The sequence below is a fragment of the Lathamus discolor genome, chromosome 2 (genome assembly GCF_037157495.1).
Source record: "Lathamus discolor isolate bLatDis1 chromosome 2, bLatDis1.hap1, whole genome shotgun sequence".
Lineage (NCBI taxonomy): Eukaryota > Metazoa > Chordata > Aves > Psittaciformes > Psittacidae > Lathamus > Lathamus discolor.
The window spans coordinates 121523274-121550552 of NC_088885.1; the positions used below are offsets into that span (position 1 = coordinate 121523274).

The window sequence follows — 27279 nt, forward strand, 5'->3', positions numbered from 1 at the left end:
GTTGTAGGGTTTCCTGTTTACAGAGGAGCCTCACAGGGAATATTTGGCAGAGACACCATTGGAATCAGGAACTGGTACTTGGTAAAAGAGAGAGAAGTGGGCATGAATACATTACATTTCATTGTGAATGGCTGGGGCCCTCCATGAATACATTACTTATCGCCTTTGGATGAATGGTGTGGGAGGGGAATCCTATAGTGGGTCCCTTTAAAGAACTGCTTTGGGCCAGAGGCAGCAGCAGGGTGGGATTTCTGCTCTAACCTCTGTGAATTTGGTGATAGACCTGGACTCACATTGCCATAATGTGGCACACTGAGAGCAGCATTAAATTTGAACAGCCTTTCCTTTTCAAAACCTCTGCTTACCTTGGTGAAAGCAAATGGGATTTACATTTTGCAGAGTGCGTATGTTGCTAACTTTGCATTTTGCCTACCACTTTAAAAAAAACCCAATTAAAAATTCAGTTGATGGAAGACATTATTTCCCTTTGTTTCTATCACTTTGACAGATGTCTTTATCTTATTTACTTGCTGTACTGTGTTGCTTCAATGTGTAGGTTGTTTTGTTCCTGTGTGCCTTCTATCATCATTATGACAGATGGCGACTTACAGCCAGTGTGTGTGTTACTGTGGCCTAAGCCACAGAGCTTTAGCGAATGATGGGGAATATCTTCATGAACTCCAGTGAAGTTTCACCTGCTTACAAAAACATCTCAACTTTCTAGGCTACATCTATTGACAACTTGTGTATGTCAATGCACAGCTGAAACCAAAGTAGCAGTTGCCCTTTGCTGGCAACCATTGCTTTTTCTCAAGGTCAGACAAGAAGAACCAATGTTATGCATTGAAGTTGGATCCTTCCTTTGGAACAAAGTGGCTTCAGTATAACCCTGGCCAAAAAAGCTGCTCTTCCAGCACAACTGTCCCGTCCCAACAGAGTCCAGGTACAGAACCACACTCAAAGCAGTGGATAGGTAAGGTGCTGCATGGTAAACACACCAAAGGTTTCCCTTCTTACAGACTGAGGGACACCAACTAGCCAGATGTTCATACAGAATAAGTATTTTATTCATGATGTATTTTTTTTATTTACATTAAAGTTTTCTTGTATTTTGAACTCTGATTGGATACCGAAATTAACAACTTTATGTGAGTGTGCACCTGCTCTAAAAGAAATGAAGATAACACAGTTCTTTTCCATAACAGAAAAAGGAAAACTGCCTTTCAAAACCAAAGCTGATTTTTCTCATCCTCAGTAATTATCTTCTTGCTTTAAAATTAATATGAGTGGAAAATGTAGTTTACTATAATATAATAAATAGAAGACATTGGGTAATTAGTAGTGCTGATATATTTCTAAAGTACTAAACAGACAAACAATAAACTGTGAATTTAATCACGAGTTCTCATACAGTTTCAAGACAGGAAAATTAGAGCTCTCAGCTACAGTCATTTGAGTAATCACATCTGATCTGCATTATTTATTAGTTATTACATGCCAAGTGATTCTGATTGTACATTGCCTGGAATCATTCAAAAACAAGCATGCCTTTGTTTCTGTTTTGTTTTTAAAGAAAAATCAATGGCATTGCATAATGTGTATTTTATCCAAGTTGCTTTCTTTATTTCACACAGAAAATACAAACCCGTGGTACTCTCCATTAACTGGACAGGCATCTGGGATTAAATCCTTCTGAAATATATTTTCAGAGCTATCCCTAATCCAAAACTTTGACAAAAATACCTTCTTTTGGATTTTTTTAACCCTTTCCCTGTGGCTGTTGAACTTACCTTTCACTTTATTTGTGCTACAGTCCCTACAACTCTGTAGGACCTTTTGCATGTATAATAAAATGGCTGAAACATATTTGGTAATATTTCTGTTGGCAATATTTTTATTCCACTTGACTAATTAACCAAAACTGATGAAGTTCCAAGAAGCAGCATTATGCAGCTTTATTCAGTTAATTTTGTTGGTTCAAGCCTTAGTTTTGGGCAACTTTCTGCTACAATGCTTTAAAAAGGGAATTACTTAAAATATCTTTTTTCTTTTTCCTTAACAACCAAAGAAATAGAGAAATAAGTATTGGTTACCTTCATTTTCTGCCAGTAAAGCAGGTTTGGTGTTTTATATGTCACTGTAAAAACTAAATAAAGTATTCACATCAGTTGTGAACAATTTGTGCCAGCAAACGTTAAAGCGTCAAAGAAACCTCTTTAAAATGCTAACAAATTTACTTACAAACACCTATATTTATTATTTCATAAATAGGCGCAACAGGTTCCATAAAAAAGATTAAATACAGACACAGTATGAAGAAACAATAATACATAGCCATATGTAAAGGTTATAATTTAGCCGTCTCCAATCTGTTTCTGCATCTAATAAAATATCAGGTAAGCATTTGGCAGTTTTATACATGAAAGGACTTAAATGACGTTTACTAACCAGTACACATAAAGTGATTTTCTTTAGAAAAAAAAAGAAGCCTTTTTTAGGCAGTACAAAATAAATGTGTTTGCTCTTTATCAACATTAGTTTCTGTCCTTTATTTTTTTGTGTTTATTTCATGAGACAAAGCCAATATTTTTAATTAATATAATTTGGGAATATTTTACTTTTTTTTTTCTCCAGACACTTTGAAAATATAGAACTATTAGTCAGTTGTTTAAAAATGAAGTAAAAATATGAATGTTTGCCAATTTAACCCTTATTGTGAAATCAATAAACTGGAATGAGCCAGTTTCAATTACAATTAGCTACAAAAACATTCACATTTTATACTCTAGGAGAGTGTAACATAGATGCTATTTACAAACTTGCTATGACTGCTACATCAAGCCATTTAAAAAGTCTTTAGTAGTTTCATATAAACACCCATTATGAAAAACCAATGGAAAATCCAGGACTTTTATCTGAGACATCTACAGTTGCTAAGGCAGTTACTATCGCAGCACTTCACAGCAAAAACCAACATAAAATCTGAATGGTCCAAGTTTCCTTCAGGGAAGAAGAAAAGCAATGTCCGTTAAAGGATCTCAGGGTAGGGATGCAAAGGAGAAAGAAAGAGAAAAAAATGGGTAAAAAAAAAAAAAAAAGAGAAAAAAAAAAAAAAAAAGGAAAAAGAAAGAAGCATGACTATTTTTTTTCCAGAGTGGGGGACCCACAAGCTCAAATAGTCCTAAGTGCTTAGCAACTTGTATTTCCTAATAAAATGCAGAACTGCCTTGACTGCATAAAGCAATCCATGATGAAAAGACTTCCCTGCATTCCTCAGTGGAAAGGAGAGGTGTTTCAGATTTTCAGGTAAGGTAGAGTGCTTTGTCCCTCTGCATGCCCCTGTTCAAAAAGAAAAAAGAACAAATATGATTTTAAATTTCTTTTTCCAATATTTTAGTCCTGTTCTTCCAAAAAAACCCCGTATCTCTACCACAGGTCATTAATTCCAAGCATATCACTGAAGTATGGCTGCATGACCATGGTAATAGTAAGAAAAATCCTAGTGCCAAAATGGCATGTAGCAACCTGAAGATCACATCTGGCTCTAAACTACACAGGACTGGGATGTGGGTTTAAGCTCTGGTTTGACATCACCTGCTTTAGCAGATTGGTAGCACTGATGGTCCCTCTCTCATGTACTGCATAGATAGGTACAGCTGAGGGTTCCGCACAGATCTTGGAACAATATTCCATAAGCACCCTAATATGATGTGGCCACTTTCCTTAGAGGTCATGAAAGCTTAGTTACACGCACATAGGTGCCAGACGCTGATATCTCTGGCCTATTTTATTGCGTTGGGTAGGCATGTGTTTGTGTTCATTTCTCTGCGCTAATTTGATGATTTGGTAGCAACTAAGAGCTTTTATCTGCCTTTGCCTTGGTGATTCATACCAAGGTCAAGGAGAGGTCAGGCTGGTCAGCATGTTCACAAGGCACAACATCTATTATTTAAAACTCAAAAGATGCCTTCTGTTCAGAGTCTTAAATGGTTCCCTGCAGTTCTGTGGATAGCAACATGGCTCCAGAAAACCCATGCTGCAGAAGAGCTGGGGGTTTGAAGGGGCTACTAACCTTATGGTAGAGCTCTTACAGGCATGGTGTTTTGTTTCTGCTTACAGTCATGTGATCCTCATGCCAATAACCTTCCCTGTATCTTGTATCACATACATCACCCCTGCATCTCACTGATTGATAGGTTTTCATGACCCAAACTAGTTGTCTTCACTGGCAACAAGCTCTTCTCAGCAATGGAGTATTTGGAAAAAATAGTTCATGCCATTTGCCTCTTGGATAGGACATAGTGATCTGAAAACTTCTGTACCTTCTCTCTCAAGATTTCAGTTCTGATTTTCTAAAGAACGGAAGTTCTCTAAGACAAAAGTGTATGTGCTGTGATAAAGTGACAACAATATGTAATAAATGCATATATTGAAAACTTGTTGTCCCACAACAGTCTAACTGCTGAATGAACACAGTACATTCACAGATGCACTTCTGAAATCCTGTAGGGAAACAGGCAACAAAGTTGTTTCCAAAGTTTATCAGATACTTCTGTCATGAACGTTGCTCAACACAAGGTGGCATTCACTGGCTGCTTACCCATTACTGCAGTAGTCATTATTCCAGTCCACAGTCTGTGCTGGAGGATTTCTGCACCCTGAACGAACATACTCCATTGCTTGGGTAACAACTTGTGCAGCTGTTGATGTTGGATTGATGATATTCTGATAATCAGGTTGAAGAGTAAATCCCTAGAGGAGAAAGCAAGTACATTACAATGTATGGAAACCAAGCAAGAGTTTGGGTACATTAAAAAAAACCAAAATATGCATACTGTGAAGTTGCAGAATGCTTCCTTTTCCACGTGTACTTTAGGTCATCAAACTTCAAATAGGAAAAAACATGTTGGTGTTTTCTAAGGTTTTAAATCGTTCTTTGATTTGAGAAATGAAACACTGCCGAATTGTTGTTATCTATTAGAGTCACAGGAAGGAACTAAAAGGGACAGGGCAGAAACAATTCAAAACCAAGAGAACAACTCAATCAACACTGGGACAAAAACCCCTGTTTGCTCCTTAGAGCTTCCATTTAGATTAAATGTAAGGATATACACTAGTCGTTAATTCCCAGAATATGCAACAGAATCTTTTTGAAGGATGGAGGCAGCAGGTGGCTGACTGTTTTATTAGACTACACCTATTCACATATTGTTCTCAAAACCCTTTTTCTTCATTCAGTCACAAAGGGACCATCTGCTGCTTCTTTTATTTGTACTTCTCTCTCAACTAAACAGAAATTCAACCAAAGCCTTTTAACAGTTGTTGGACTAATGCAGTGAAAGTAGCACAGAATAACTTGCTTTTTGAAACTAAGAAGCTGAGAAAAAAAGTGGAAGTTACAAAGAGACATCTAACTTGCTCCCTGAAATCTTTGTCATGTGAAGTCATAATAATTTTTAGCTCTTTTGATGTATGAGCATGTTTAAATATTGTGTTTCAAAACCAGGAGAACAATTGAAATTTCAAGGCTAATGTATCTGATTCACCCTGTGTAAATGTGTATCATATTCCTGTAGAGTTAGAAGAACTATGTTGGGTAAAAGTATGGGAATGCTGTATGAAACCAATCAATGACAGCTGAAAAAAACACAGACCAAACTCCTTCCTGGGGAAGAAAATACAGTTCCCACTCAAGTTATGTGGATATGTAGCTGCTAAATCAGAAACTGAACCTGAATCGAGATACCTAGTTTGAAAACCCCTTCTGTCTGGCCAAAGTCCATGTAGAGAATAGACTGAACTGAAGCTCACAGCTTTTAGTTTTAAATTCTAGCTCATTATGTGATTCATCATATCTGTGATCACTTCTTGCACACAGCTTTCACTGGGACAGGAATTTTGTGGAGAGCTGTTTTTTTTTTTCATTCTCCAGGTTTAACAAGTCAGCCACACTATCTTTAATCAATATAAATGAGTATTCTCAGTTTTTGCCTGCCCCTCCATCCACAGAAATGAACTTCCTTCAAGTATGGCATGTCAGCTCCTTCTTCAAATCCCTCTTTCTTGGTGCATTATACTCCGGCTCTCCCAGAGGTCCTGAGGGTGTTCTGCCGTGCCACATCTCTAGTGTACACCATCAACCTACTCCACTCATCCTGATTTTGGATTGTGGCCATAAATGAGTGCCATTTTCTTCCATATTATCTCACATATGGAGCATATTCCAAGTTACACTTCAGTACGCACTTCAGCTCTTTGAAGCCTCACTTTGTCCTTGATGACTCCAAGAAACAGTAGTGGGCAAGTCCACAGCTGAATTCTGCATATAGTTGTCATGTGAATTATACACTGCCCAGCTAATAAAGTACAATAAAACCCACCCATGGTGACTGTACACTGTCTTTTCACCAGGCTCCAAAGCTGCACATCAGGCTGCTAAAACAACCCCCATGCCTGCAACAGATCCAAAGGAAACTGTAATTGAGCAGACTTCCCAATGACTTTAATTGGAGGTTCATGTAATTAGAAGGCAGAAAAATTGGTTTTGTAGATCACCATCATCATTTTTAGATAAAACATAACCCATAAGAACTTTCTAATTTAGCTGTAAGAGTAAACTAACTGCAGAAACACATCCTACCTTCAGGCAATCAGGTTTACCTTTGGTAGAAATGCCCTTGACCTATCTCTTATCAGTCTTCATGAAACAGTCATATATGAGAAAAACACTATATGGGACCAGCAGCTCCAGCAGTGCTGTAGCAAAGCATGCAAGTGAGCATGCAGCAGGAAGAGACAGTTCCTTAAATCAGAGGAATCATCAATGCAATATCCATTTAATTTCTTCTGGACTTAAGGCAAATAATAGAATCATAGAATCACAGAATGGTTTGGGTTGGAAAGGACCTTAAAGATCATCTAGTTCCAAGTTCCCTGCCATAGGCAGGGACACCTTCCACTAGACCAACTTGCTCAAAGTCCCATTTAGTCTGTCCTTGAACACTTCCAGGGATGGGGCATCCACAACTTCTCTGGGCAACCTGTTCCAGTGTCTCACCACCCTCACAGTAAAGAATTTCTTCATGTCTAATCTAAATCTACCCTCTTTCAGTTTAAAGCCATTCCCTCTTGTCCTAAATGAAATAAATGAATAGCTTAGATGCTGGAGGATGGTCCTGTAGTTTAAATGCCAGCTTTGAACTGAGTGGGGACTTATATTTTTTCAGGTTTTCTGTATGACCACAGCCAAATTGCTTTGGCTGTCTTCCAGCGAAGCATGCATGCACATACACTTGGACTGAATTGGTACCTCTCATATTAAAGTTGCGACCACAGATCCAAACTTAATTCTCCTATCTGCAAATTAAGGGGTAACAACACTTTCATCTTGCACCTGGCAAGTCTGTTTAGTTTACAACTGTCTGGGATTGGAGCCTGTTTCTTAGGACATGCTCACGCGCTAGATTTTAATGTGGTGCAGAGGTACCTGAGCCAGGCTGCAGCTCTGAAGCAGCTGAGCTCAGTGGTCCCTCTGGGGTTGAAGGCTATGAGAATACCAGCAATGTGGGTGCTGGGAAGTGTGCTTCTAAGGCAAAGTAATTTATGAAACCCGAACTCAGTATGAAGGACTGATAAAGCATGGTGATGTTTTAAGATGTAAGCAATAATTACTACAACATTTTCACCAACAGAAGAGCTCTGGAAATAGAGATAGGTACAACAGAGGGAGACAGCCTTGTACCAGGCTTGTAGTAAATATTTGTGTATTATTTATGTAAGCCCTTAACAAACAATGATGAAATAAAAAGTGCTCAGAGAATGAGTGCTTCGAGGTCTAATTAAACAATGCTGAATGTTTTTGCATCGTAATGCCCAAGAGAAAATCACCAACTGTTTTGCAACATGCCTAGAATTTTAAACTTCATTTTCTTGTTCCAGATTGAAATAAAAATAGGGAACTTGATAAAGATTAATTCGATGTCAGGAGGGACATTTGCTTTTTAATTAGATTTCTGTAGCCCTAGCAGTTTCGTTGTGCCACTGTAGCAAGTCCTAAAAAGCCTGCAGCAGAACTAAACAGTGATCCTCATCTCCACACTTTACTGGGAACTAATTTCATTTCCTGCCTGTCTGGAGAGGTATTTTCAACAGGCATCAATGTTTTTGTCTTCACAACTGATTTATTCATCAATCTCAATGTGATATTTTAAACCTTTAAATTACATCCAAATCCTAAAGCATCTGTTTATTACACAAGGAAATTGAAAATCTGTCTGTGTGATATCATAGAAAGATTTTTCCTTAAGGTTATAAAGGAAGTTGACAGATATTAATGATTTTTTTTTTCTCTTGACCTCATTCGAAGACAAAGCTTAACAAAAAAGAGGAAAAATCTGGACAAATACAGCAGGTCCCTGAGTTTACTATATATAATATATACCAGAAAAAATGAGCCTATTACTTTTGGCAGGCTATGCAATCATCTTGCTGTATACATTTATTTTTCTAAAGGAAAAGAAATACCTAGAAGTAGACTAAAATGAGTTATTATTTAAAAAAAAATAAAAAATAAGATGTGACATACTTTAATCTTCTACTTTGTTATGCATACACTTGCAGCCATGATTGCTAGGCATTAAGAATCTAGTTTTGGTTGCTCTACCTATGAACTGATGTGGGACAGAGACCGTAACAGGACTTCCCATCCCACCCTATGTTTGGGTGAAGGATTTTGAACAGGGAAGGAGATGCTTCCAGCAGGAAGGACATACACAAGGACTGGGTGTATCTGGGAGGGAACGTAATCCTCAGTCTCATCACTCCCCACACAAAACAGCACAGTATAACAGGCTGCATAGAGGGGTACACTCAGAAAGAAGCAAAAATGTTTGAGTAGAGAAAGGAAAGAACAACTTTGAAACAGAAAACAGGTTGCAACTTCAGATACCATTTTAGCCTGATCATTGGAGAAATTATGCTGATTTGAATGACAAGTGTTAAGATTCAGACTATCTGATCCTAACTAAGAAAAAATTAAACATCATGTCAAACCGAAGAAACAGATTGGAAAGAAGCAACTCTTTTATCAGGTTAAAAATAATACACTGATAAAATGCTCACATGAGCATTTAAGAAAAATCATACTCTTCTAATCTACTGTGTTTGTTCCAGTGTATCAAAAGTGGATGAAAGAAAAACTGCTACACTATGGATTTAGACTTTCACAAAGTAAAACTTTAACGTGGCTCCCTTTAAGAATATTTAAGAAAAACAGAGCATAATTCAGAATTAGAAGTTAAATGTAATAACAATCAGGATCTAACTGAGAATAGATTGAGAATAGAACTAAACAGTCATTTCTTCCAGTGCAAAGGATTAACACTGTAAACAAGTACCTCAAAGGTCTACAGCAGTGCTTATTATTTAATTTATTAATTAATTGTTTTGGAACAGGAAGGAAAAGAGACAAAATAGTCTACTTTCCAGAAAAAATATCCAAAAAAATATTTGGATAACTCAGAGGAGATTGTTCAAAACAAATTAAAAAGTATTTACTAATTCTAGGCATATGACCAAAATGCTAATACTTAAATATTACTTTGCCTTGTGCATTTCAGAACAATTTGGATGCATTGCTGTATACTCCACAGAACTAATTGATTTTTAAAATGATGGAAATTGTGCAGTCACTGAGGATTTTTGGCTACCAACCCGTCTGATCTTCTTGATGCTCTGTACTTTTTGTGGACTTCTGGAGGAGACTGCCCTTCTCCAGCTGGCAGTTCTCTCTTGGTTTGGCAGCTGCACACATGCAGGCAGTGGAGGACATGCTGTTCCCTGTGGAGCTGATGAAGATCAGCTCATTGTCCTGGTAGCAGTGGGGGCAGAACTGTCTCCCCAGGTCAGCACTTACCAGTTCCTTCCCAAAGTTATGCATGGAAGAATAATTTGTGGATTTCATGCACAGTGGCTTTGAAGAACTGTGTTTCTGCTTGCCAGGACTGGAATCTGGTTCTTTATGTGATTTTTCTTCAAGCTGGCAGTACTTCAGACATACTACAAGATGCTCTTCAGGATAAGAAACTATCCTCCCTCACCTTGGAAAAAAATGAGTGACCAAATCTCCCCAAGCCAAAGTGTTAAGGCAGGGGTTCTGTAGAGAGCAGGGATTTCTTGAGCCTGCTACCACTGAGCATCCCACTAGTAAGCCACTAACTATTTCAAAGGTAGATGTCATGAAAAAAAAAGGAAAGAAATGACAACTCACCACTGGTGGTAGCTGTGACTACTGGTTCTAACAGGCCTGCAGCACAGCTCTCTGTCTGCAATGGTGGTGCCCAGCCAGGTGAGTCTGTGAATGCCTGCAGTAGACTGCTAGGAAGCTGTTGGCAGACTGATCCTTCCCTTGCCCCTATTACACTTCATGCTGTAGTGTGACATGAGAAAATTTACCTAATTTCTTCTTAAAGTGTATTAGTCTGTTTGGTATGAGCAGTAGTGAGGCTTCTGAAAAGGAAAATACCTCCTGTTGTAAGTCATGCTGTAGGGAGTGGGATGTTAATTAGTTTCTGTTCTGCTTACACAAACTAGATTCCTTTTGGAGTCTGGAAAAGGCTTAGGGTGGCCACACATTTAGCATGGAGGAAATCAAACAGCTGAGGGAGGGGGAAGTGAAAAAAAATTTGAAACAAATACAACTATTGCTTCTGGTTTACCAGACCACATAGTCTCCCATTCTTCTCGGCTTCTTATGTAGCAGAATAGCAGGGTCTACACTGTGCTGCTGCAGACAGGAGCCTTGCATCCAGAGACCTTCTTCCTTCCTCACCATGGGCCACACACACAGGTTGGTGCCTTTTGTTTATCCTCATTGCTGTTGATTCTATGCCGCTCCATCATTTGGAGGGCTTGCTTCTTTTTCCACTATGCCTTTTCCTCTTAACTCACTCTGTGATGAGCAGTGTTTTGAGCAGAGAGAAGAGCAGAGTCCTTAGAAACTGAGCCAGAAAGAGGCACAGGTTACAGTTTCTTGACTTCTTGCTCTTTGCCATTTGGTGGCCAACCTGTCTTCCTTGCTCTAATGCAGTATAAAATCATGGGGATAGTGTTTTCTAATATAGCTTGAGTATGACTAGAAAGAGGCAAACCTAAGAGACTAGAGAGGATACTGCTGTGCTACTCTAGCATGGTAAATCATGGTGTAGTATGCCTATTGCCCTAAAATTTAACATACTTTTTGCTTTGACTTTACCAGCATCACTCTTGAAAGGAAATGGAGTCTATATTTAAACTAAATTCTCAAACTGTGTAAACTTTTTTATGCTAAAAGAAATAAACAAATAAATGAATAAATAAATTTACAAACATTCCAAAGTGAAATTACATAGTTTTTCCAGAGGTCAAAGGTTATATTACTTCAAAACAAAAGAAGGAGTATAAGAAGTATAAACTGTCTTGCAGATGTTTCACAGTGCTTAAAGAGAAATGTAGTTAAGATTGGTAGTGTAGCATTTCAACACGTTCTAAGCACCTGTCATCTTGAGTGAAGCTCAGAAGTATCTCACCATGATATCTTCATTATGAGCATCAGCCTTTCTGACTAAGGAACATAAGCTGGTAAAAAGTATTTAACCTAACCTTTCAGGAGATTAATAGCAGAGAGCAGGAACACAGCGATACACCATTTTTTGCTTTACTGTACTTGTTCTTAGCAAAACAAGACTCATCACAGTACAGGTCTACATATGACTTCTACACACCTCTTTTATATAACCTAGTGCCCTGTGTTTTCTCTTAAGTTACAAATAATTGCATGCCACACATCTCACAGATGAGTGAAATTACTCTCAAGCCATTGATGTGCACACCATATGCTACAAGTGTGCAATATGGTAAAATAAAGCATCAGAAGATTCATATTATCTTACCTTTTTTGTAGTATGTAATGGTTTGGAATAGCACCTAAGTGTTTGGATTCATACAATAATAATGATGTACGTATACATATGCAAGTATCTAACATCTGCATTACATCTTTTGCTAGCCCCTACTGTACTATAAATTCCATAAATAAAGCCAGATTTTAAAATCTGTTGAGTAAATTATGCCTGTCAATGATTCTGGAAAACATATAAGGGGTTTTATCTTCTATAACTCTGCACTGGACAAGTAATGTACAAGCGACACTGGCAAACAATCTGAACTTGGAAGACTGGATCTCCAATAAAAACTCGGTGAAATATAACTATACAATTTAAACAGGCTTCTGTCACAAATGTCATCTGCCATGTTTGGTAAATGAAGCAGGGTACTGCACTGAGTCCATTGCTTTGTTTCTCATTGCCCTGACCCTTCAGATTCAACCAGGATTGTATCAGGTTTAGAAGCCCCAGACAGACCGTCCTGGCTCACCTGTCTAGGACTTTCCCTGGCTAATTCCAGCTGTCTAGGTTTGCAGTTAATTCCTGGGTTTCTCTGAGACTTGAGCATGCACTCTCCTAGGACATTCTCACCAGGACACTGGATTTCTAACCAAAAGGAAAACCTTCAGGAATACATGACAGTGACAGACTCCACATTTTTGTGGTCATAAGTCTGATGAGTATTTACTCTGATTGTGAAAAATAAACTGGACCAGGAAAAATACAAGTTTTCCTTTGTGTCTGATTACTCCAAATCACTTTCAGGACTAAGATCAAAGACTGAAAAAAATCATACCACCCTGAGCACTGAACCTTGGTTCACCTTCCAAACAGCTGAATTTATCAGTCCAGATTTGAAAATCTTTTTTTTTTTTTTTTTTTTTTTTGCCTTTGTCCTGCTTTGAAAAATTTCTTTCCCCATTAAATTGTTCTCCCAGCTATGTTTTGTGTTCAGGTAATCCGTTCTCTAAAGACCAGTCTTGAGATTAAATGTTTCCAGCTTGGAAAGCAAATGCAAATGCCTTGTTAGCAAAGGTGAATTTATAGAGATATTCAAAACATGCAGCAAGTTCATGACTATTTATTATCAACCAGAACTGACAAGTTTTGTGTATACAAATTCTGTAGATTCTTGCAACTCCATCCAAAAAAAAAATTCATTCTACAGCCTCTTTGCAAGGCAAGATCTTATTATTGATAGTCAGGGTTCATCCAATACAAAAGGAAATTTTCTCTCAGGAGGTTAGCAGAGTTAATCGGCTCTAACCCTCTATAGGCCTGGGCCCAAAAGTCACAATATTATGCGTGGCCTGCCTTCATTCAGAACTCATAGGAAATGTATTGAGAATCAACCAAACCGTTGAGAATGAGGAAAAAAAAAAAAGCACCATCATATTGGGATACTGGGCACAACCCACTTATTTCCAGTAAAAAAAAGTATACCAGCAAAATGAAATTATGAAAGCAGCAGAAACTAACATACTTGTGTTCACTTTATCAGTCATGTTTAACACAACCTGTGTTGCTTTATGTTCCCTCTGACTGCTCCATATCACAGTCAGCACAAGGGTAACAGCACAAGCTGCAATCAGATCTTTTCCTAGACATTCCTGCCTTTTGTTTGTAAAATGTGTTTCCTGAAGACTTAACATTTCACTTATATTTCAGGATGCTCCCACATATGCAGATGGATGCACTTCTACTTAAAGGATGCCCCCTGAATTTGGGGGAAGACAGGGCTAGAGTTCAGAAGAATGTGCTGAACATTGTTGCTAACATGAACAGTTCTACTGAAATTCCCTGTCAGTTAGGTAACCTCATTCATTTGTTCTTGCCTTCAAAAGACTAAGCCCACAGACTATACTACTGCAGTTTTGGAACCCTGCGAAATTAAAGCTAATCCATAGCTCTAAATCTCCTTCACCATGTCAGTTTCTGGACGACTTCCCTTCCCACACCACAAAAAAAATTCCCCAGACAATTGAAAAGCTCAAACTTACTTGCTGCATTGTAGGTGAATGTAAAGCAGACTGGACCTGCATTGGTAGCTGGTTTCCAATGGACTGCTGCATTGAAATCGGCTGGTGTTGCTGGATATTGAGATGCTGGTGCAGAGGGGGGCTGATCTGAAGAGGTGGCGGTGGGGACACAGCCATGTTTGCTATGGAAACAGTCACTGGCATTTGGTTGTTGGGCTTGGGCGCTATGTTCCTGGGGATATTGGCATGCATGGCAGTGATGTGAGGATTCATTCCTGGTTGTTGGTGGTAGTGGGAACTGAGGTACAGTGCAGAGTGAGCCTGGGAGGGCCCATGAAACACTGACTGCTTTGCATTCATCATCTGAGGCTGTGGAGAGGCTTTAGCATCAACAGGTTCACTGTAGCTCTGTTGAGAAAAACAAAAACCAGACAATACTTAGAAGCTACAAAACGCTGCTGTCTACTCTCTGAAGCCACCACGGTAAAACACATATCTGGACCATTAAATTATCCTCAAAATGGATTTTGGTTATTATACAGGGAAAAGAATTAATCCCTTTTACCTTATACTCTTCAACGCTGTGGAAAAAAAAGAGAAGTTAGCTCCTCTGTTTCGTGGTCTAGCCTGATATTTTGCTTTTTCCAAACTTGAAACTGGCATCACTGACCTAGTAACTTACACAACAAAGACAACCAAGCCCATTAAATTTATTCACATACACAGCCACTACTATTATTCTCCAATTTGATGGCCTAGTTGAAAAGAGGTTCAGAAGGCGGGTTCCAGCAGAATCTGCAGTGATCTTTGACATGTCTCAACTTTCCATCTGCAAACCAGCGAAAAGAAGCTCAGTGTCCTTTACCATGCACATTAATAACTGCTAACAATGCTTTATTACTTAGCCAATATGATGAAGAGGCTAAACCCCGTTCACAGTTGTCCTACTGCATTGAACAAATACGCTAGTTGCTGTGCCAATACCTGTATTTTGAAACTTTCTTTGCTGGGTTGCTACCCATGCCAGCAATTGAATGTTTCATATGCCATGCATTTAGAAAAATAAGGATATTCTGAATAATTTCACTTTTAGCAAAACTTTGTTAATCCAGTTCATAAAGTTCTGAAAATTCTATGTAAAACTGATGTCTACATATATGTGAGGCTGCATCAGACACAAGGAAGCTATCTTACTCAACCTGGAAGAATACTGCATAGAGTATTAGAAAATGCACAGATTTTCAAAAACATTATGATCTACCCTGATTTCTTCTTAAAGATTTTAGTAATAAAACCTTTCCATTAATGAATGTCAATTTTACTAATACTCTTTGTTCTAGTACTTATAACTTTAATTTAAATTGAATTTATTGTTTTCTATACCCTTATTTTCTTAGATCTTCTCAGTGCTAACCCCATGTGCTCAAATAAATGATGAAAAAAAAAATTAATAATTAACTCCCATGAGCTTATAGGTGGGAATCATAACCTGCAGCTAAGACATACTGGGATTAATAGTCAGTGAACGGTGAAACATGCTGGAAAAAAATGGTGGAAATGTGCCTCTGGAGAAAGAAGTCACTTTGTCAAAACAAGGGCTGAAAGATGCATAGATGCCCTTATTCTGTAATCTCTGTGTCATGTTTGCTCAGTTTACAAGTCAGAGTAAGTTTCATGTTACTCTCAGCACTCCAGGGTCAGTGAAGTCTATTCAGATTCTTTCTGAAGGATGCACCATCACCAACAATCCGCTGACATGTGCATTATTGAAATTGCTTCTTTGTGTGTGATAATAAAGTTGAGAAAGCCAAGTTCATTTCCCGAAATATAACCGCAGTTCTAGTAGCAAACCCCCTTGTTTTCTCCAGTAAACTAAGGACAATGAAATGAATATGATAAAACAAATGCAAATCTCTGCTTCTGTGGATCTGCCTGACTCTGCTCACCAGTGGGTGTACATGTGTGCAATATGTATTATATGCATGTTTGCAGGATTCAGATGCAGACATAAATACCTACAGGGTGTAAATGATAAAACCTGAAAGCAGGTGCAAAGTCTGGCAGTTTTTTGGTATTATTTTTAAAACCCTGAACTAAAGTTCATGAACACATGAGAAATATTTTGTCCCTCTCTTCCCATTGTATTTTTAGGAAACTCCAGTGAGTGCAGGAGCAGACTAGCAGGTTTGCTGAAATTTCAGAGATTCAGAAGGTTTTCTAATTAGCAGCATGGTAAGGACCCTCCTCTTGAGTGTCCTGGGCTCTTTACACATTACAGGAGTAATGTGTACAGTGCTGTGTTTTACTGGAAGCATTGTCCCCTCATGAAAACAGCTTGCTTTTCCACAGTGTAGCTGGCAGGCTTTATCTGGCCCAAGCAGGAAAATTGCTCCTGAAGTGTCTAAGGACAGATTGGTTAAACAATTCCTCCTGGTGAGGCGGTATCAAAAACCCTTTGTGGCACTATTTTTTATGTACTGCCACATACTTACTTTCATTTGTGACTACAAAGATGCTGCAATACACCTCTTTAACAAAGATACAGTGAACCAATTTAATTATTGGGTAACCTGAGTCCACACGTAAGTGGTGAATGCATGGCTCATACTGATATAATTACAGACATATCAGATATTTAGTATCATCTAATACTTCAAATACCAAATGATGTTAAGAGAAATTGTACAGTCTCAGGCCAGAGATGAATAACACTTGCTTTACCTCTGAGAAGAGCATTTGCAAAGTGATCAAAAGGGAGGACTGTTCCAGTTGTCTTGAGCTATCAATCAGCTTTCTGTATGTTTCACTACCTCCTGATGCACTGAAAAGCACAACGCTTCAGTATCAGACCAAGTAATTCGTTGTTACTTAGGACACTTTAAATATGTGATCTGAAGCCAAACTGTCCAATATCAGTGTAAACCACATCAATATTATCAGTTACTGGTAATCTTGATAAATGAAGTCATTAAATGCTATTCTCCAGCATACTGCAATTGCAGCTTTTTCTAAGGCTGGGTCAGAAATACAGATTTTGTAAGTATTGCTGAAGTTAATGGAATGGGTGATGTCAAATATTTTGGCTTTGTTATGTGTCTTTACTGTGAAATATACCAAGAGGTATATATGAAGCATAGGTCACACTACCATTTTGGGCACCATTACAGCTTTCACAGATTTGAATGGGCACTGCATCTGTAAAGTACAGCATCACAGAGTCTTAGATAAGGGCTTTTATTATGGGTAAAACTAGGAATTAAAACAGAAGGGATTTGATTAGCCAATGTGGCTTCAAATGAACAGTCGTGTTCCCTACCTCTGCAGGCTGGAATTCAATAGTTTTCTCTTGCCTTATCCAAGAAGAAGAGGATAGAAGTAATTTTTTTTAAATCCTCTTTAGTTAATTAATCTGCCCAAAACCATCACGGACAATTTACATCTCTAATTTTTTGGCATAAAGTTATAGGATAGAACTAATTTACAGATATATGCAATGGAGACCAAAACTACAAGTCCGTACATACAGGGCACCAAACATTGAAGCTTAGTATCTCCTACATTCACCAAGGTCTTCCACTAGACATGCTGTAAATCTTTTATCTCTACTGTCAGAAGTATGGTGATGTAGACCCACCACTAGAGGGTGACAGAATATCATATTTAGTTAATAGTAGGAAGTGGCATTGTACACATACATTAGCCAATATACACTGTGACCACAAACCTAGCTTTTCTTGACAATCCTGTGTGCTCTTTGAGTGGCTTCTACTTGTTCTGGAGTTCAGGTCAAAGCCTTACTCTAAGCTTTTCAAGTTCTTCATAGGCTAGGAGTAGGCTTCATTATGGACCTGCCTTTCCATATAACATCATCATCTAATAGTGTTGCCTAAAGTGAAAACAAGAAAAAAATCAGAAGTTGAAGACAAGATAGGTGGGCCAAGGCAATGGAATGCCACGGAAAAAGTATGGCTGCCCTTCAGGCACAACACAAAATTATCTGATAATTTTGCACAAAGTTTGGGAAGTGCTGAATCAAGTCCTTCTGACCAGTTTTCACCAAACTTATGCCTTTCCTTCCAATTCTAGAGGAAAGCGAACATTCCTATCCACCCTCTACTCGCCTATTATGCACCAGAACCGTTTATGCACAATTGCTGAATCAAAGAATTAAATTAGGTTAGGGGGTTAAGCATTGCTTATCCAGTTGTGCTATTTTTTTCTAAGGACAACTACCCCAGCACTGATGGTCCCTATCACAGGCTGAATTCAAGCACAGGAGGAGTGTCAGTTGCTTAGGGGAGAGTGACACTGGGGTTTCCCTCACCCCAAAACATCTAACCGACTCCTACAGCTGAGAAATTATTTTTGGGACAGACGTCCTGCTTAATTTAGCTGTGTAAGAGAAAACAGCAACTGCCTAGTGATGCTATTCTGGCATCTCCACAGCTTCTCTTTGGATGTAATTTTGCTTCTACTTTGAAAAGCTGCACTTTAAACCCTCACCTGTATACCTCGGTAGCCAAATAGCTGTAGAGACCTAAGCACAGGTTTTGATTCTAACCTGTGGCTGACTTCTGGCTACTGTTGGCTCTTCTAACCCAATTCTATTGAAAGGTAAACAATATCCATGTGATTGGAAGTAAAGCAAGGACGTATTTTAACAAGGCAGTACTCCAAGGGCTTGAGCCATAGATTCTTGAATTGAATGGAAAGTCTCCTATTAACTTAAGTGAATATGGATCAGAGTCCAACACTGTTACTTCAGTATTAATGCCTGGATGTCCATTTCATTTTTCATTAAAAGCCAGTAAGACCTGGCTAACAGAGGCTAAGAATCATTCCCAAGTGATGAGCACTACTTTTGACCTATGTTTCTTCAGAAGCATACATAGAAATTGTAAGTGCCTGTACTTCATTTTGCTTTTTCAACATGTTAATGCAGTCATTTGTAGAAATGTTGCCAGCAACTAGGACCATATAGATACAGAGATATGTATATGAACATCTTCAATTTACATACTGTATACATGCTCATGCTTTATATTCAGCATTATCTACTATAGCATATGATAACATAACATATGGGAATTAAATAAATACATTTGCAATAATTTCATTCTAGTAAGCAGTGAACAACTAATACCACTGTTTGCAATACAAAATCAAAAAGTCAGTGTTGTCTCAAAGAAACCATAGCTGTTCCTACTTACAGAGAATAAAGTCTTTTTCCTTATTCTGTTGATTTCACAAAATTAGTTACTGATCAAAGCCTTTCAGCTGGAGCAATATAATTTCAGTCATTTACAGACCATACATTATCAAAATACTTCTTCATTGACATCAGCAATTAAGCTCTCCTTTATAGTAGAATATTCAGTAAATACATTCAGTACGTTCAAAACATTTAGTAAGTGTGTTTGGTACTATTGCATGTCTACGTGTCCTTTAAAGACAGGCTGAGAGAACTCCTCAAGGGCAAAGATGTGAGCCCTATGGCCAGTATGGCCAGCATAAAATTTCTATCAATGCAAACAGCTTTATTTGTGGGCAAACATAACCTATTCCAACCTCAGAAGATTTTTTTACATAGCCAAAATGGTGTAACATGGTGTTACTTCAAATGAAAAATGGGTGCTTCTCTTCAAATGAGAAACAGAGGTTTGGCATTCTCTCTTCACAGACAAGAACATGTATTACGTATTTCAAAGCCTAGAAAAGAGTTTAACTCAATTCAAGTTTTACATGAATATGTGTCAGAAACCTATATAGTTCCTACTTTGTCTCTTTTCGTGATGAAGTGATACACACATATAGTGGCTGGTATCTGTCATTAAGCCATGATGAGAAATTCAACAAGTTTTAGACTCATGATCAGAATGAAGGTTATATTCACGTAATGGCAGTGATTATGTTAGCTGGTACCAGGAAGGTCCAGCATGTGCAGGCTGCGATCAAACTTAGGCAGGCCTGACTCAGCTTTAAATGAGTTATCTTTAGTACTGTGACATTAAAGAGGTAGATAGAAGGAAATTGGCTGAATATTTATGCAGCTCCTACAAAGCTTACCTAAGCTTAAGTTTGCATCTGCTGTCTTTGCTGTCTCTTTGGAGGAAAGAACATCTTGAATTGTTTATTCCTTCTCTCAGCTTTTCTGTCCGGTTTTAAGGTTTCTGATATTTTAGGTCACTTCCAATCCGAAGCCTGTCCTTGAGAAGAATCCCTTTTCTAGCCTGCATGGGCTCAGCCATTTTATTATTACTCCAGTAAAGCTGTTTATGAGAGAATGACTACTCTTCCTGGCAGCATTTTCTCTTTCCTGCTTAGCTCTTTAACTCCTTTAGAGACTCCTTCAACTTAACTCCATCCACTCTGGTAGAGAACTTATATGCATATTTGCAGTACAGCTGCCTTCCTACCTAAGTCACAAGAGGCTCTTACCAAATGACTTTTCGTATTTTGTTAATTCCAGTCACCTATTGCAATAACAACATCTGGGACTCTAGAGAGTTCAGAAAGCTTTTTGACACATTCTTGATGTTTCAGAACAAAGGAGTAAGCCATGGGTTGTCATCTATAATTAGCTGAGGTGGCTCAGAAGAACATCTTCAAATCTAAATATACATTTTGTCATCATCTACAGGGGATTGTCATGGATTCATTCAGGGTATGTAAGTAAAAATGGATGTTTTATGAATGTAACCTGGGTACATGTGATAAAGGATATGCAACTTTAATTTGATACAAGTGTTTTAATTCCCCAAATGGAAGCACTAGGCTAATAGGGAAATCTAGTTTTATTAACTCACTTCAAAACCAAACACAGTTCCTCTACAAATCAAAATCTGGCTTCTCTCAAGCTCAAGACATTTCTGCCAGTTTTGGCAGAAATTATGTGAGAGCATCTCTCAGTTTTTGCACTGCTGAACGTAAAGCTTCACAAGATTTAGCCTCAAATTTAATTCATGGCATTAACTTAAATATAGTTTGTTCTACATGTGCAGCTGCAATAGCTAGTTGGTTTCCTTGCTGGATGAGAATGTGGTTGGATTTGTGCTCTTGTCAGATTAGACAATTGTTTTATAAATATATGCATTCACTTACCAGATACTCTGATACATCACATACTTGCACATACATGATTTTATTTATGATTTCTTGAAAATTTCTGACTACATTATAATAACTCCAGAAAGAATGAAATACCAAGTTATCACACAAGCATGAAGTACATGCTGTAAAAGCCATACATTAGAGTTTTCCCAGCTAGGGATTCTAATGTTTAACAGAAAAAAGTAAAAGCTGTAGATACATGTCGTCGTTCTGGGGTTATTCATTACTGTTTTAAGGGAAATATTGCCAAATGCCTTGTAGCACTTCAAGAGGTACAAAGAAAAAAGAAAAGAATCATGCATCAAACATAACCGTATTTTTTATTTATTCTTCCTCTGATCCTTTCACTGAGAACAGCCTAAACTGTTTTATGAAACTCCAAAACATCTGCATGGACTGGGGCTAGGTATAACATGGGAATCTGTTGTCTCAAAAAGTAGAAACCAGGTGCCTTTCTGCCAGCAGCAGAAGGGATGCTGCTCTCCTTATGTGCAATACCGATTAAAGCACTGACCAGGAGAAAAGACAGTTCAGTCATCTACTCCGTCAGGAGATATTCAGAACTGTGTTTCCAAAAGAAATGTCCTAAACCCCAGCAGCTACTTATTTCAAGGAGAAGTGAGCCAGGATAAGGTGTTTCCCCACATCTGAAGCTTGGCTACTCTACAGAAAAGAATTTGGGATTCACCGGCCTACAGAAAACAAAGTGTGAAGAGAGCACACCTGCACATCAACATTTACTTAGGAGTGGGGAAATGCACGATCTGGGAGAAATGTTATATTTTTTTTTTTTTTGTCTTTTCATACGTTAGGCAAATACACACATGAATATATGAACTTTTTCATGTATATTCACTGCAGCCTTAAGAGACTCAGATTCCTTAGGCTGTTCAATTGTATCACCAATATAGGCAGTCTAATAGATATTCTCTGTGCCTGGAAACTCTCTGGTTACAAATTGCTGTGCTAATGGCATTAAGGCAATGCCAGTCTTACTAGATACGACCTTTAGTTTTTTTATGGAACGCAATTGCAAGGTGATGGGCTAGGAAAGCTTTGCCTGACATACTTTCAAGAAGCAATTTTACATGTCCAAAGGATCTGCACTGTCCACAAAACTGAAAAATGTTGAATGCTTTTGCTGCAATGTCAAGTGAGGACACCGCTTCGACTTAGATAGAACATCAGAATTTTGAAATATGCTTGAATATTTTGAATTTGAATAATATTCTCCTTGCTGAGAGGTTTTTAGCTTCAGCCATAGCTGCTAAAATATGTCTGCACGAAACTTGAAATTGTGTCACTACAGAGAGAAAATTAAAGATTCATTTAGCCAGAGAGAACAAAATAGGAAAGAAATCTTCTTTGTACTAGTCAAACAGTTAAGCTTGTACTGCTACAGTTAAGATACATATATGTATCAGTCATATGCGCATATATATTATGCGTACTAAATACATAATATGCATATACAGTTACATAAATACACATAGTTGCACATATATAATATATGAAAGTACATTTACACATCTATATCCATATTAAATACATATATTTAAAAGATGCAGCAAAAACTCTAATGTCAGCCAGAAAAAGGGCTGGTTAAGCTAGAAAAAGTGCTTGTTTTATGAAAAAGTAAAATTGCAATTCACAGCACTTTATGTAATGTTGTACAAATTACCAGATACCAGAGACTGCATTTCTGGACCTGAATAGTACTAAAAGTTGCAACTAAGGGCAAATATAAAGACACTTGTTTACAATGCAAAGGCTTAGTCAGTACTATAAGCAATATGGCAAACTGCATAGCAGAAGATATAATGCTTTGTAATGTGATTTTACTTCACGTATCAATTCCTACACACATGAACAAACTTGAGAACAGCCCCATTAATTTCGATCACTATGAAAAAGGAGAAAACACAGGAAATAACTGATAAATTAAATGTGGATTAATGCACAACTGGCATTTAGACAATCATATGTTTACCTTATTTACTGGGTGGTAGCCCTATTTTAAGCATATGAAATGAGACTCGCACTGAGTGCAATATGAAGTATAAAACATAGCATGAGCAAATCATTAATACTGTATTAAAGCACTTTTGGAAAAGGTATGTTACTTTTGGCATGTCTTAACTTCTGAGAACAAGGTCTTTTGGATCTTAATAATATTCTCTAAAAGCAGATTTTATGGCTGATAATGTAACACATAGCCGTAAAAGACCACATGGACTCCAAACAGTCTTAATAATGTATTATATGTATTTCTTCATGCTTATATTCTTTGTCTACACTACGGTTCTTCCGGTGCCACATAAATATTTAATAATGATAATTTAGAATATGCTGATATAATATTACATCTAGGTATTTTACATCCTTATTCCAAAATGGACTTGCTTTAGTTACATGACTGCTTTGTTGGATTTGTGAGTGTGTTCATGAAGAGTAAGCAATTAGTACTCAGCTTCATAACGCTTACATTTTGATACTTTCTACACTAGAGGAAAATATTACATTATGGGCAGAATTTAAACAATTGCTTAAAAGTTAAAAAAATGCTTCAGTGCTTCTCTAACAGCAATTTTTTCTCTTTTTCTCTTTCAAAAAAAATCCAATTTTTTATATATATTATTTAAAAATTAAGCTATATACAGTGTTATGTAACAGTCCATGATGTGCTGAATTAATGACATCCAAGTAATTTTCACAAGTGAAAAATTGGCTTCATACATTTCTTCAAAGCCTATTGGAATATTTCGAGCTTTTTTGACCTATCTTTTGCCAACAAGCAAGCTATTTAAAAAAAAATCTATTTGTGTGCACATGGTACACTTTCTGAAGGCAGTGAGTATTTCTAGAACCAAACAGCTCCAAGACAGAAATTAAAGGTACCTTGTAAATCACTTTAAATGCATTAGCCTTTATGATGGTAGCTAAGAAATTAAATTGCATAAAACACAACCCCCCCAAAATGAATAAGGTAACACCCATATTTCAGGCTGTTAAGTCTGCAACAAACACTGTCTGAATACTAAGGTAATGTAGAAAGATGCCTATGGCTAATCCTATAGTCTTCCCTGATAACATATACAAATTAATATAATATCAGAAAAGATGTAAGACCCCAAAGACATTTTAAACAAACAAAAAGTTCTATTCATGTCATATATTCTAGTCCTTCACACTGCCATCTTTACCTCTAAAATTACTTTCATTTATGTAAGAACAAAATATATTTTAATTTGTTTTAACAGACCCAAACCAAGTGATTCTAACTGGTGTGACTGTAACTGGTATGATTCTGAAGTTTCTCAGTTGATTTTTCACATTGACACAATGCAGTAATTTCACATTCTTCTGCATATTTTAAGGTCTATTACAAATTTTAAAGGTCTATTTCAAAATTATCAGCACTAAGAATGTTTATATAAAATATTTATAAAATTGCTAGTAGCTGTGTATACTGGGGATCCTCTGGTGTGTATAAGAGTATAAGAGCCTTACGGTGACCTATGCTGTGCTCACACAAATTGCTTGCTGGATGTAAAATGGAATTTCACATTTTCTTATGAAAATTTGCTATGAGAGCTGAGCTTGGCTTTTTATGCATTGTGATTACGAGGTAAAAAGCAGTACTTAAAAAACCCCCAACAAAAACAAACCCAGGTATGATGTGTTTTTTTCCCTTACAGGTGGAACAGCAACCACCTGGCATAGCATGCTTATTTTGAGGTCTTTTTACCATTGTACCTCCTTCCTCTGTTGAACTGCAGTGATACTCCCAGCCTGATGAAGTGCTGTCTCTCTGACCAGAAGGGTAAGGATATCTTTTCACGGAGAGATCACTGTGTTTATTGAACGTTTGCACTCTAAACCCAAGTTTAAGGTAAGAACAAACAACACTATTTGCACTAAATACTATGGTGCTCAGCACCATATAAGTGCTGAAAATGGTTTGCAATATGTCACTATATATATGTGTGTGTATGTATATGCATTATGTGTTACCTTGGATACAAGGCTTGCTCTGTAGGCAGCTAACTGCTTCAGATATTCCTTCTTGGCAGCTTCAGTTTTCTTTTTGTATACCTAAAAACAAAGAGTGTCACATTGGTAAATTAATCTGGCTTTGTTTTTATATATTACTGGTTTGTCTCATGCATCTTCATAAAGTCTTTCTAAGTAAACAGCCTTTCCTCCTCATATTGCTTGAAGAGTGAAATAATAAACATCAAATATTTTAAAGAAAATATTGTTCTAACTGTGAAACACCCTTTAACTACCCAGCAGTACTGAAAAAACAATACCCTTCATTGCATCTCAGGTTTTATTGTTTAAAGTGAAGCACCAAGCATGCTTTCAGATGTGACCTTTAGGGATGGGGGAAAGCAGGCGTAGGCCCTTCTACTGGTTCCCACTAGTGACATGAGTTAAAACCTTCTGGGGAAGATGAGAATGTGCAGAAAGACATCTGAGCTAAATGAAGGTGAAGATCAAGGTACCACATAGATCAGCCAAGAGGCTTTCTCCCTTCCACAGATGAACTGTTGGGAGCAGTCAAAGAAGCTTCATGGAGCTGCTTAGGATAATAAATGTAAGTCATTATTCCAGTTTGATCCATATTGGTCTAATTAACTTCTTGGGAGCATAGATCTATTTCTGCGCATTTCTCTCAACTCACCAAATTATTTTAAATGCAGCATGTACACAATCTCAGATTAAAATGCTTGGAGAATCACTTCAATTTTACACAAATTTCAACATCAAAGATTATCTGGAGGGTTAGGCATGACCTCATAGCACTACAGTAACATGATGTTAGAAGAGCATAAGTAGATTTAGGGTTGAAAGTTCTCATGAGGAGAACCAGTTCCTGACACATGAAGCCTAGCTAATGACTTGCTGTTAGCCGTGTCAGTGACAGATTTGGGAACAAGTCACCATTCCTCTTTGCAAATATTACCATGAGTTTCTCACTACTTCATATTTTTTTCTGAAAGGGTAGATTTAGGAGTCATGCAGATATCTTGGTGTCGTGTAACTAAGCAGGATTGACTCCCAGCTTTACTAGTTGCAGAGAAAAGCTTAAAAACATCTAAATGGAAGGTTTAAAAGCAAGAGAGACAAATAAATGACAGAAAATTTAGTTTTTTATGCTGCTGTATTTCACAATTTTTAAGTCACATGCCAGAGGATAATTTATGTTTTCATGGACATTTGGGATTCGTGGTATTACACAAAATGGAACAGCAGCTTTGAGTCTCTGCTGTCCCCTTCTCCAGCTAAGTGCATAACCTGGGCACCTGTGGAAAGCCTCCATGAAGAGAGTAAAAGCTATCCACCTTATTCCTTCCATTCCACCCTACCTAGTTAACAGAGCTATTGATTCAAAGGTAAAAAATAGACAACACTATTTCTGACAATTTTGGGGTATTCTCCTGGTTTCCACAGCTGAAAACCACACATGAACAGCTACTCCGCCAAAGGGTAAACTTTATGCAACTTCAAAGTGATCTCTTTTGACCTTCCAACACTCCAGTAAAACCAGCAGTCTTGTAATGGAGAGGACCTTGCAGCACACACGCAGAGGACAATACAGTTGCAGGCTACAAAGTGGAAGTGGTGCTGTCAGGCTGGAAGGATCTAGTACACCACCATTTTTGTAAAGAATGCGCTCATGAAACGTTTTTTTGTTTCACTGAGGATTTGCTTTCAGAGACAGAACAAACCGCAGATATGGCTGCCTAAAAGGATTAAAGATTTTGCTTCCCAGGAAAGCAAAGGATCATAATGGAAACAGAGAAGTCTTAGGCTTTTAAAATTGTAAATATAAAGACAGAGAAGAACAAAGATTGGTTTTAGCTGTGCAACTGTATCTGCACATCCTTGTAATTTCTCCAGATTAAGATAAATATATAGTGTTGACTGATCTCCTGTTGTTTTGCAAAAAAATGGTAGCAATTTGCTTTTTAAGTTGTAATCGCTTGTGATTATTAGGGAAATGTACTGTTTGTTTTGAAAATGAATAAAAAATTAGGCAACAATCTGTTCCTAGCTGCTAAAATGAATTTAGCTTGACCTACAGAACAAAGACTAAGTTACACTGCTTTGTATATTGCTATGCCTCTGCATCATTCTGATAGCAAGTTTAAAAAACATAGCCGAACAAAGAATTTTATACAGAACAATGATCTTCAAAAGATCATATATCTACTGCCTCTGCGCTGGATTTTGCATTACACAAATATAAAAAATAAACACTC

The 27279-nt window shown here is 37.5% G+C and overlaps 1 protein-coding gene across 1 annotated transcript in view; it reads right to left on the reverse strand.

The window, feature by feature from the left end:
- Positions 1-1114: 1114 nt before the first annotated feature.
- Positions 1115-27279, reverse strand: part of TOX (thymocyte selection associated high mobility group box) — a 222211-nt gene continuing 196046 nt past the window's right edge. Inside the window, exons 6-9 of the mRNA XM_065669376.1 lie at positions 25025-25105; positions 13922-14308; positions 4601-4752; positions 1115-3339 (exon numbers count right to left, since the gene is read on the reverse strand). Of these exons, the coding sequence (XP_065525448.1) occupies positions 3303-3339; positions 4601-4752; positions 13922-14308; positions 25025-25105 (657 nt within the window). The 3' untranslated portion in view covers positions 1115-3302. The remainder of the gene's footprint in view (positions 3340-4600; positions 4753-13921; positions 14309-25024; positions 25106-27279) is intronic.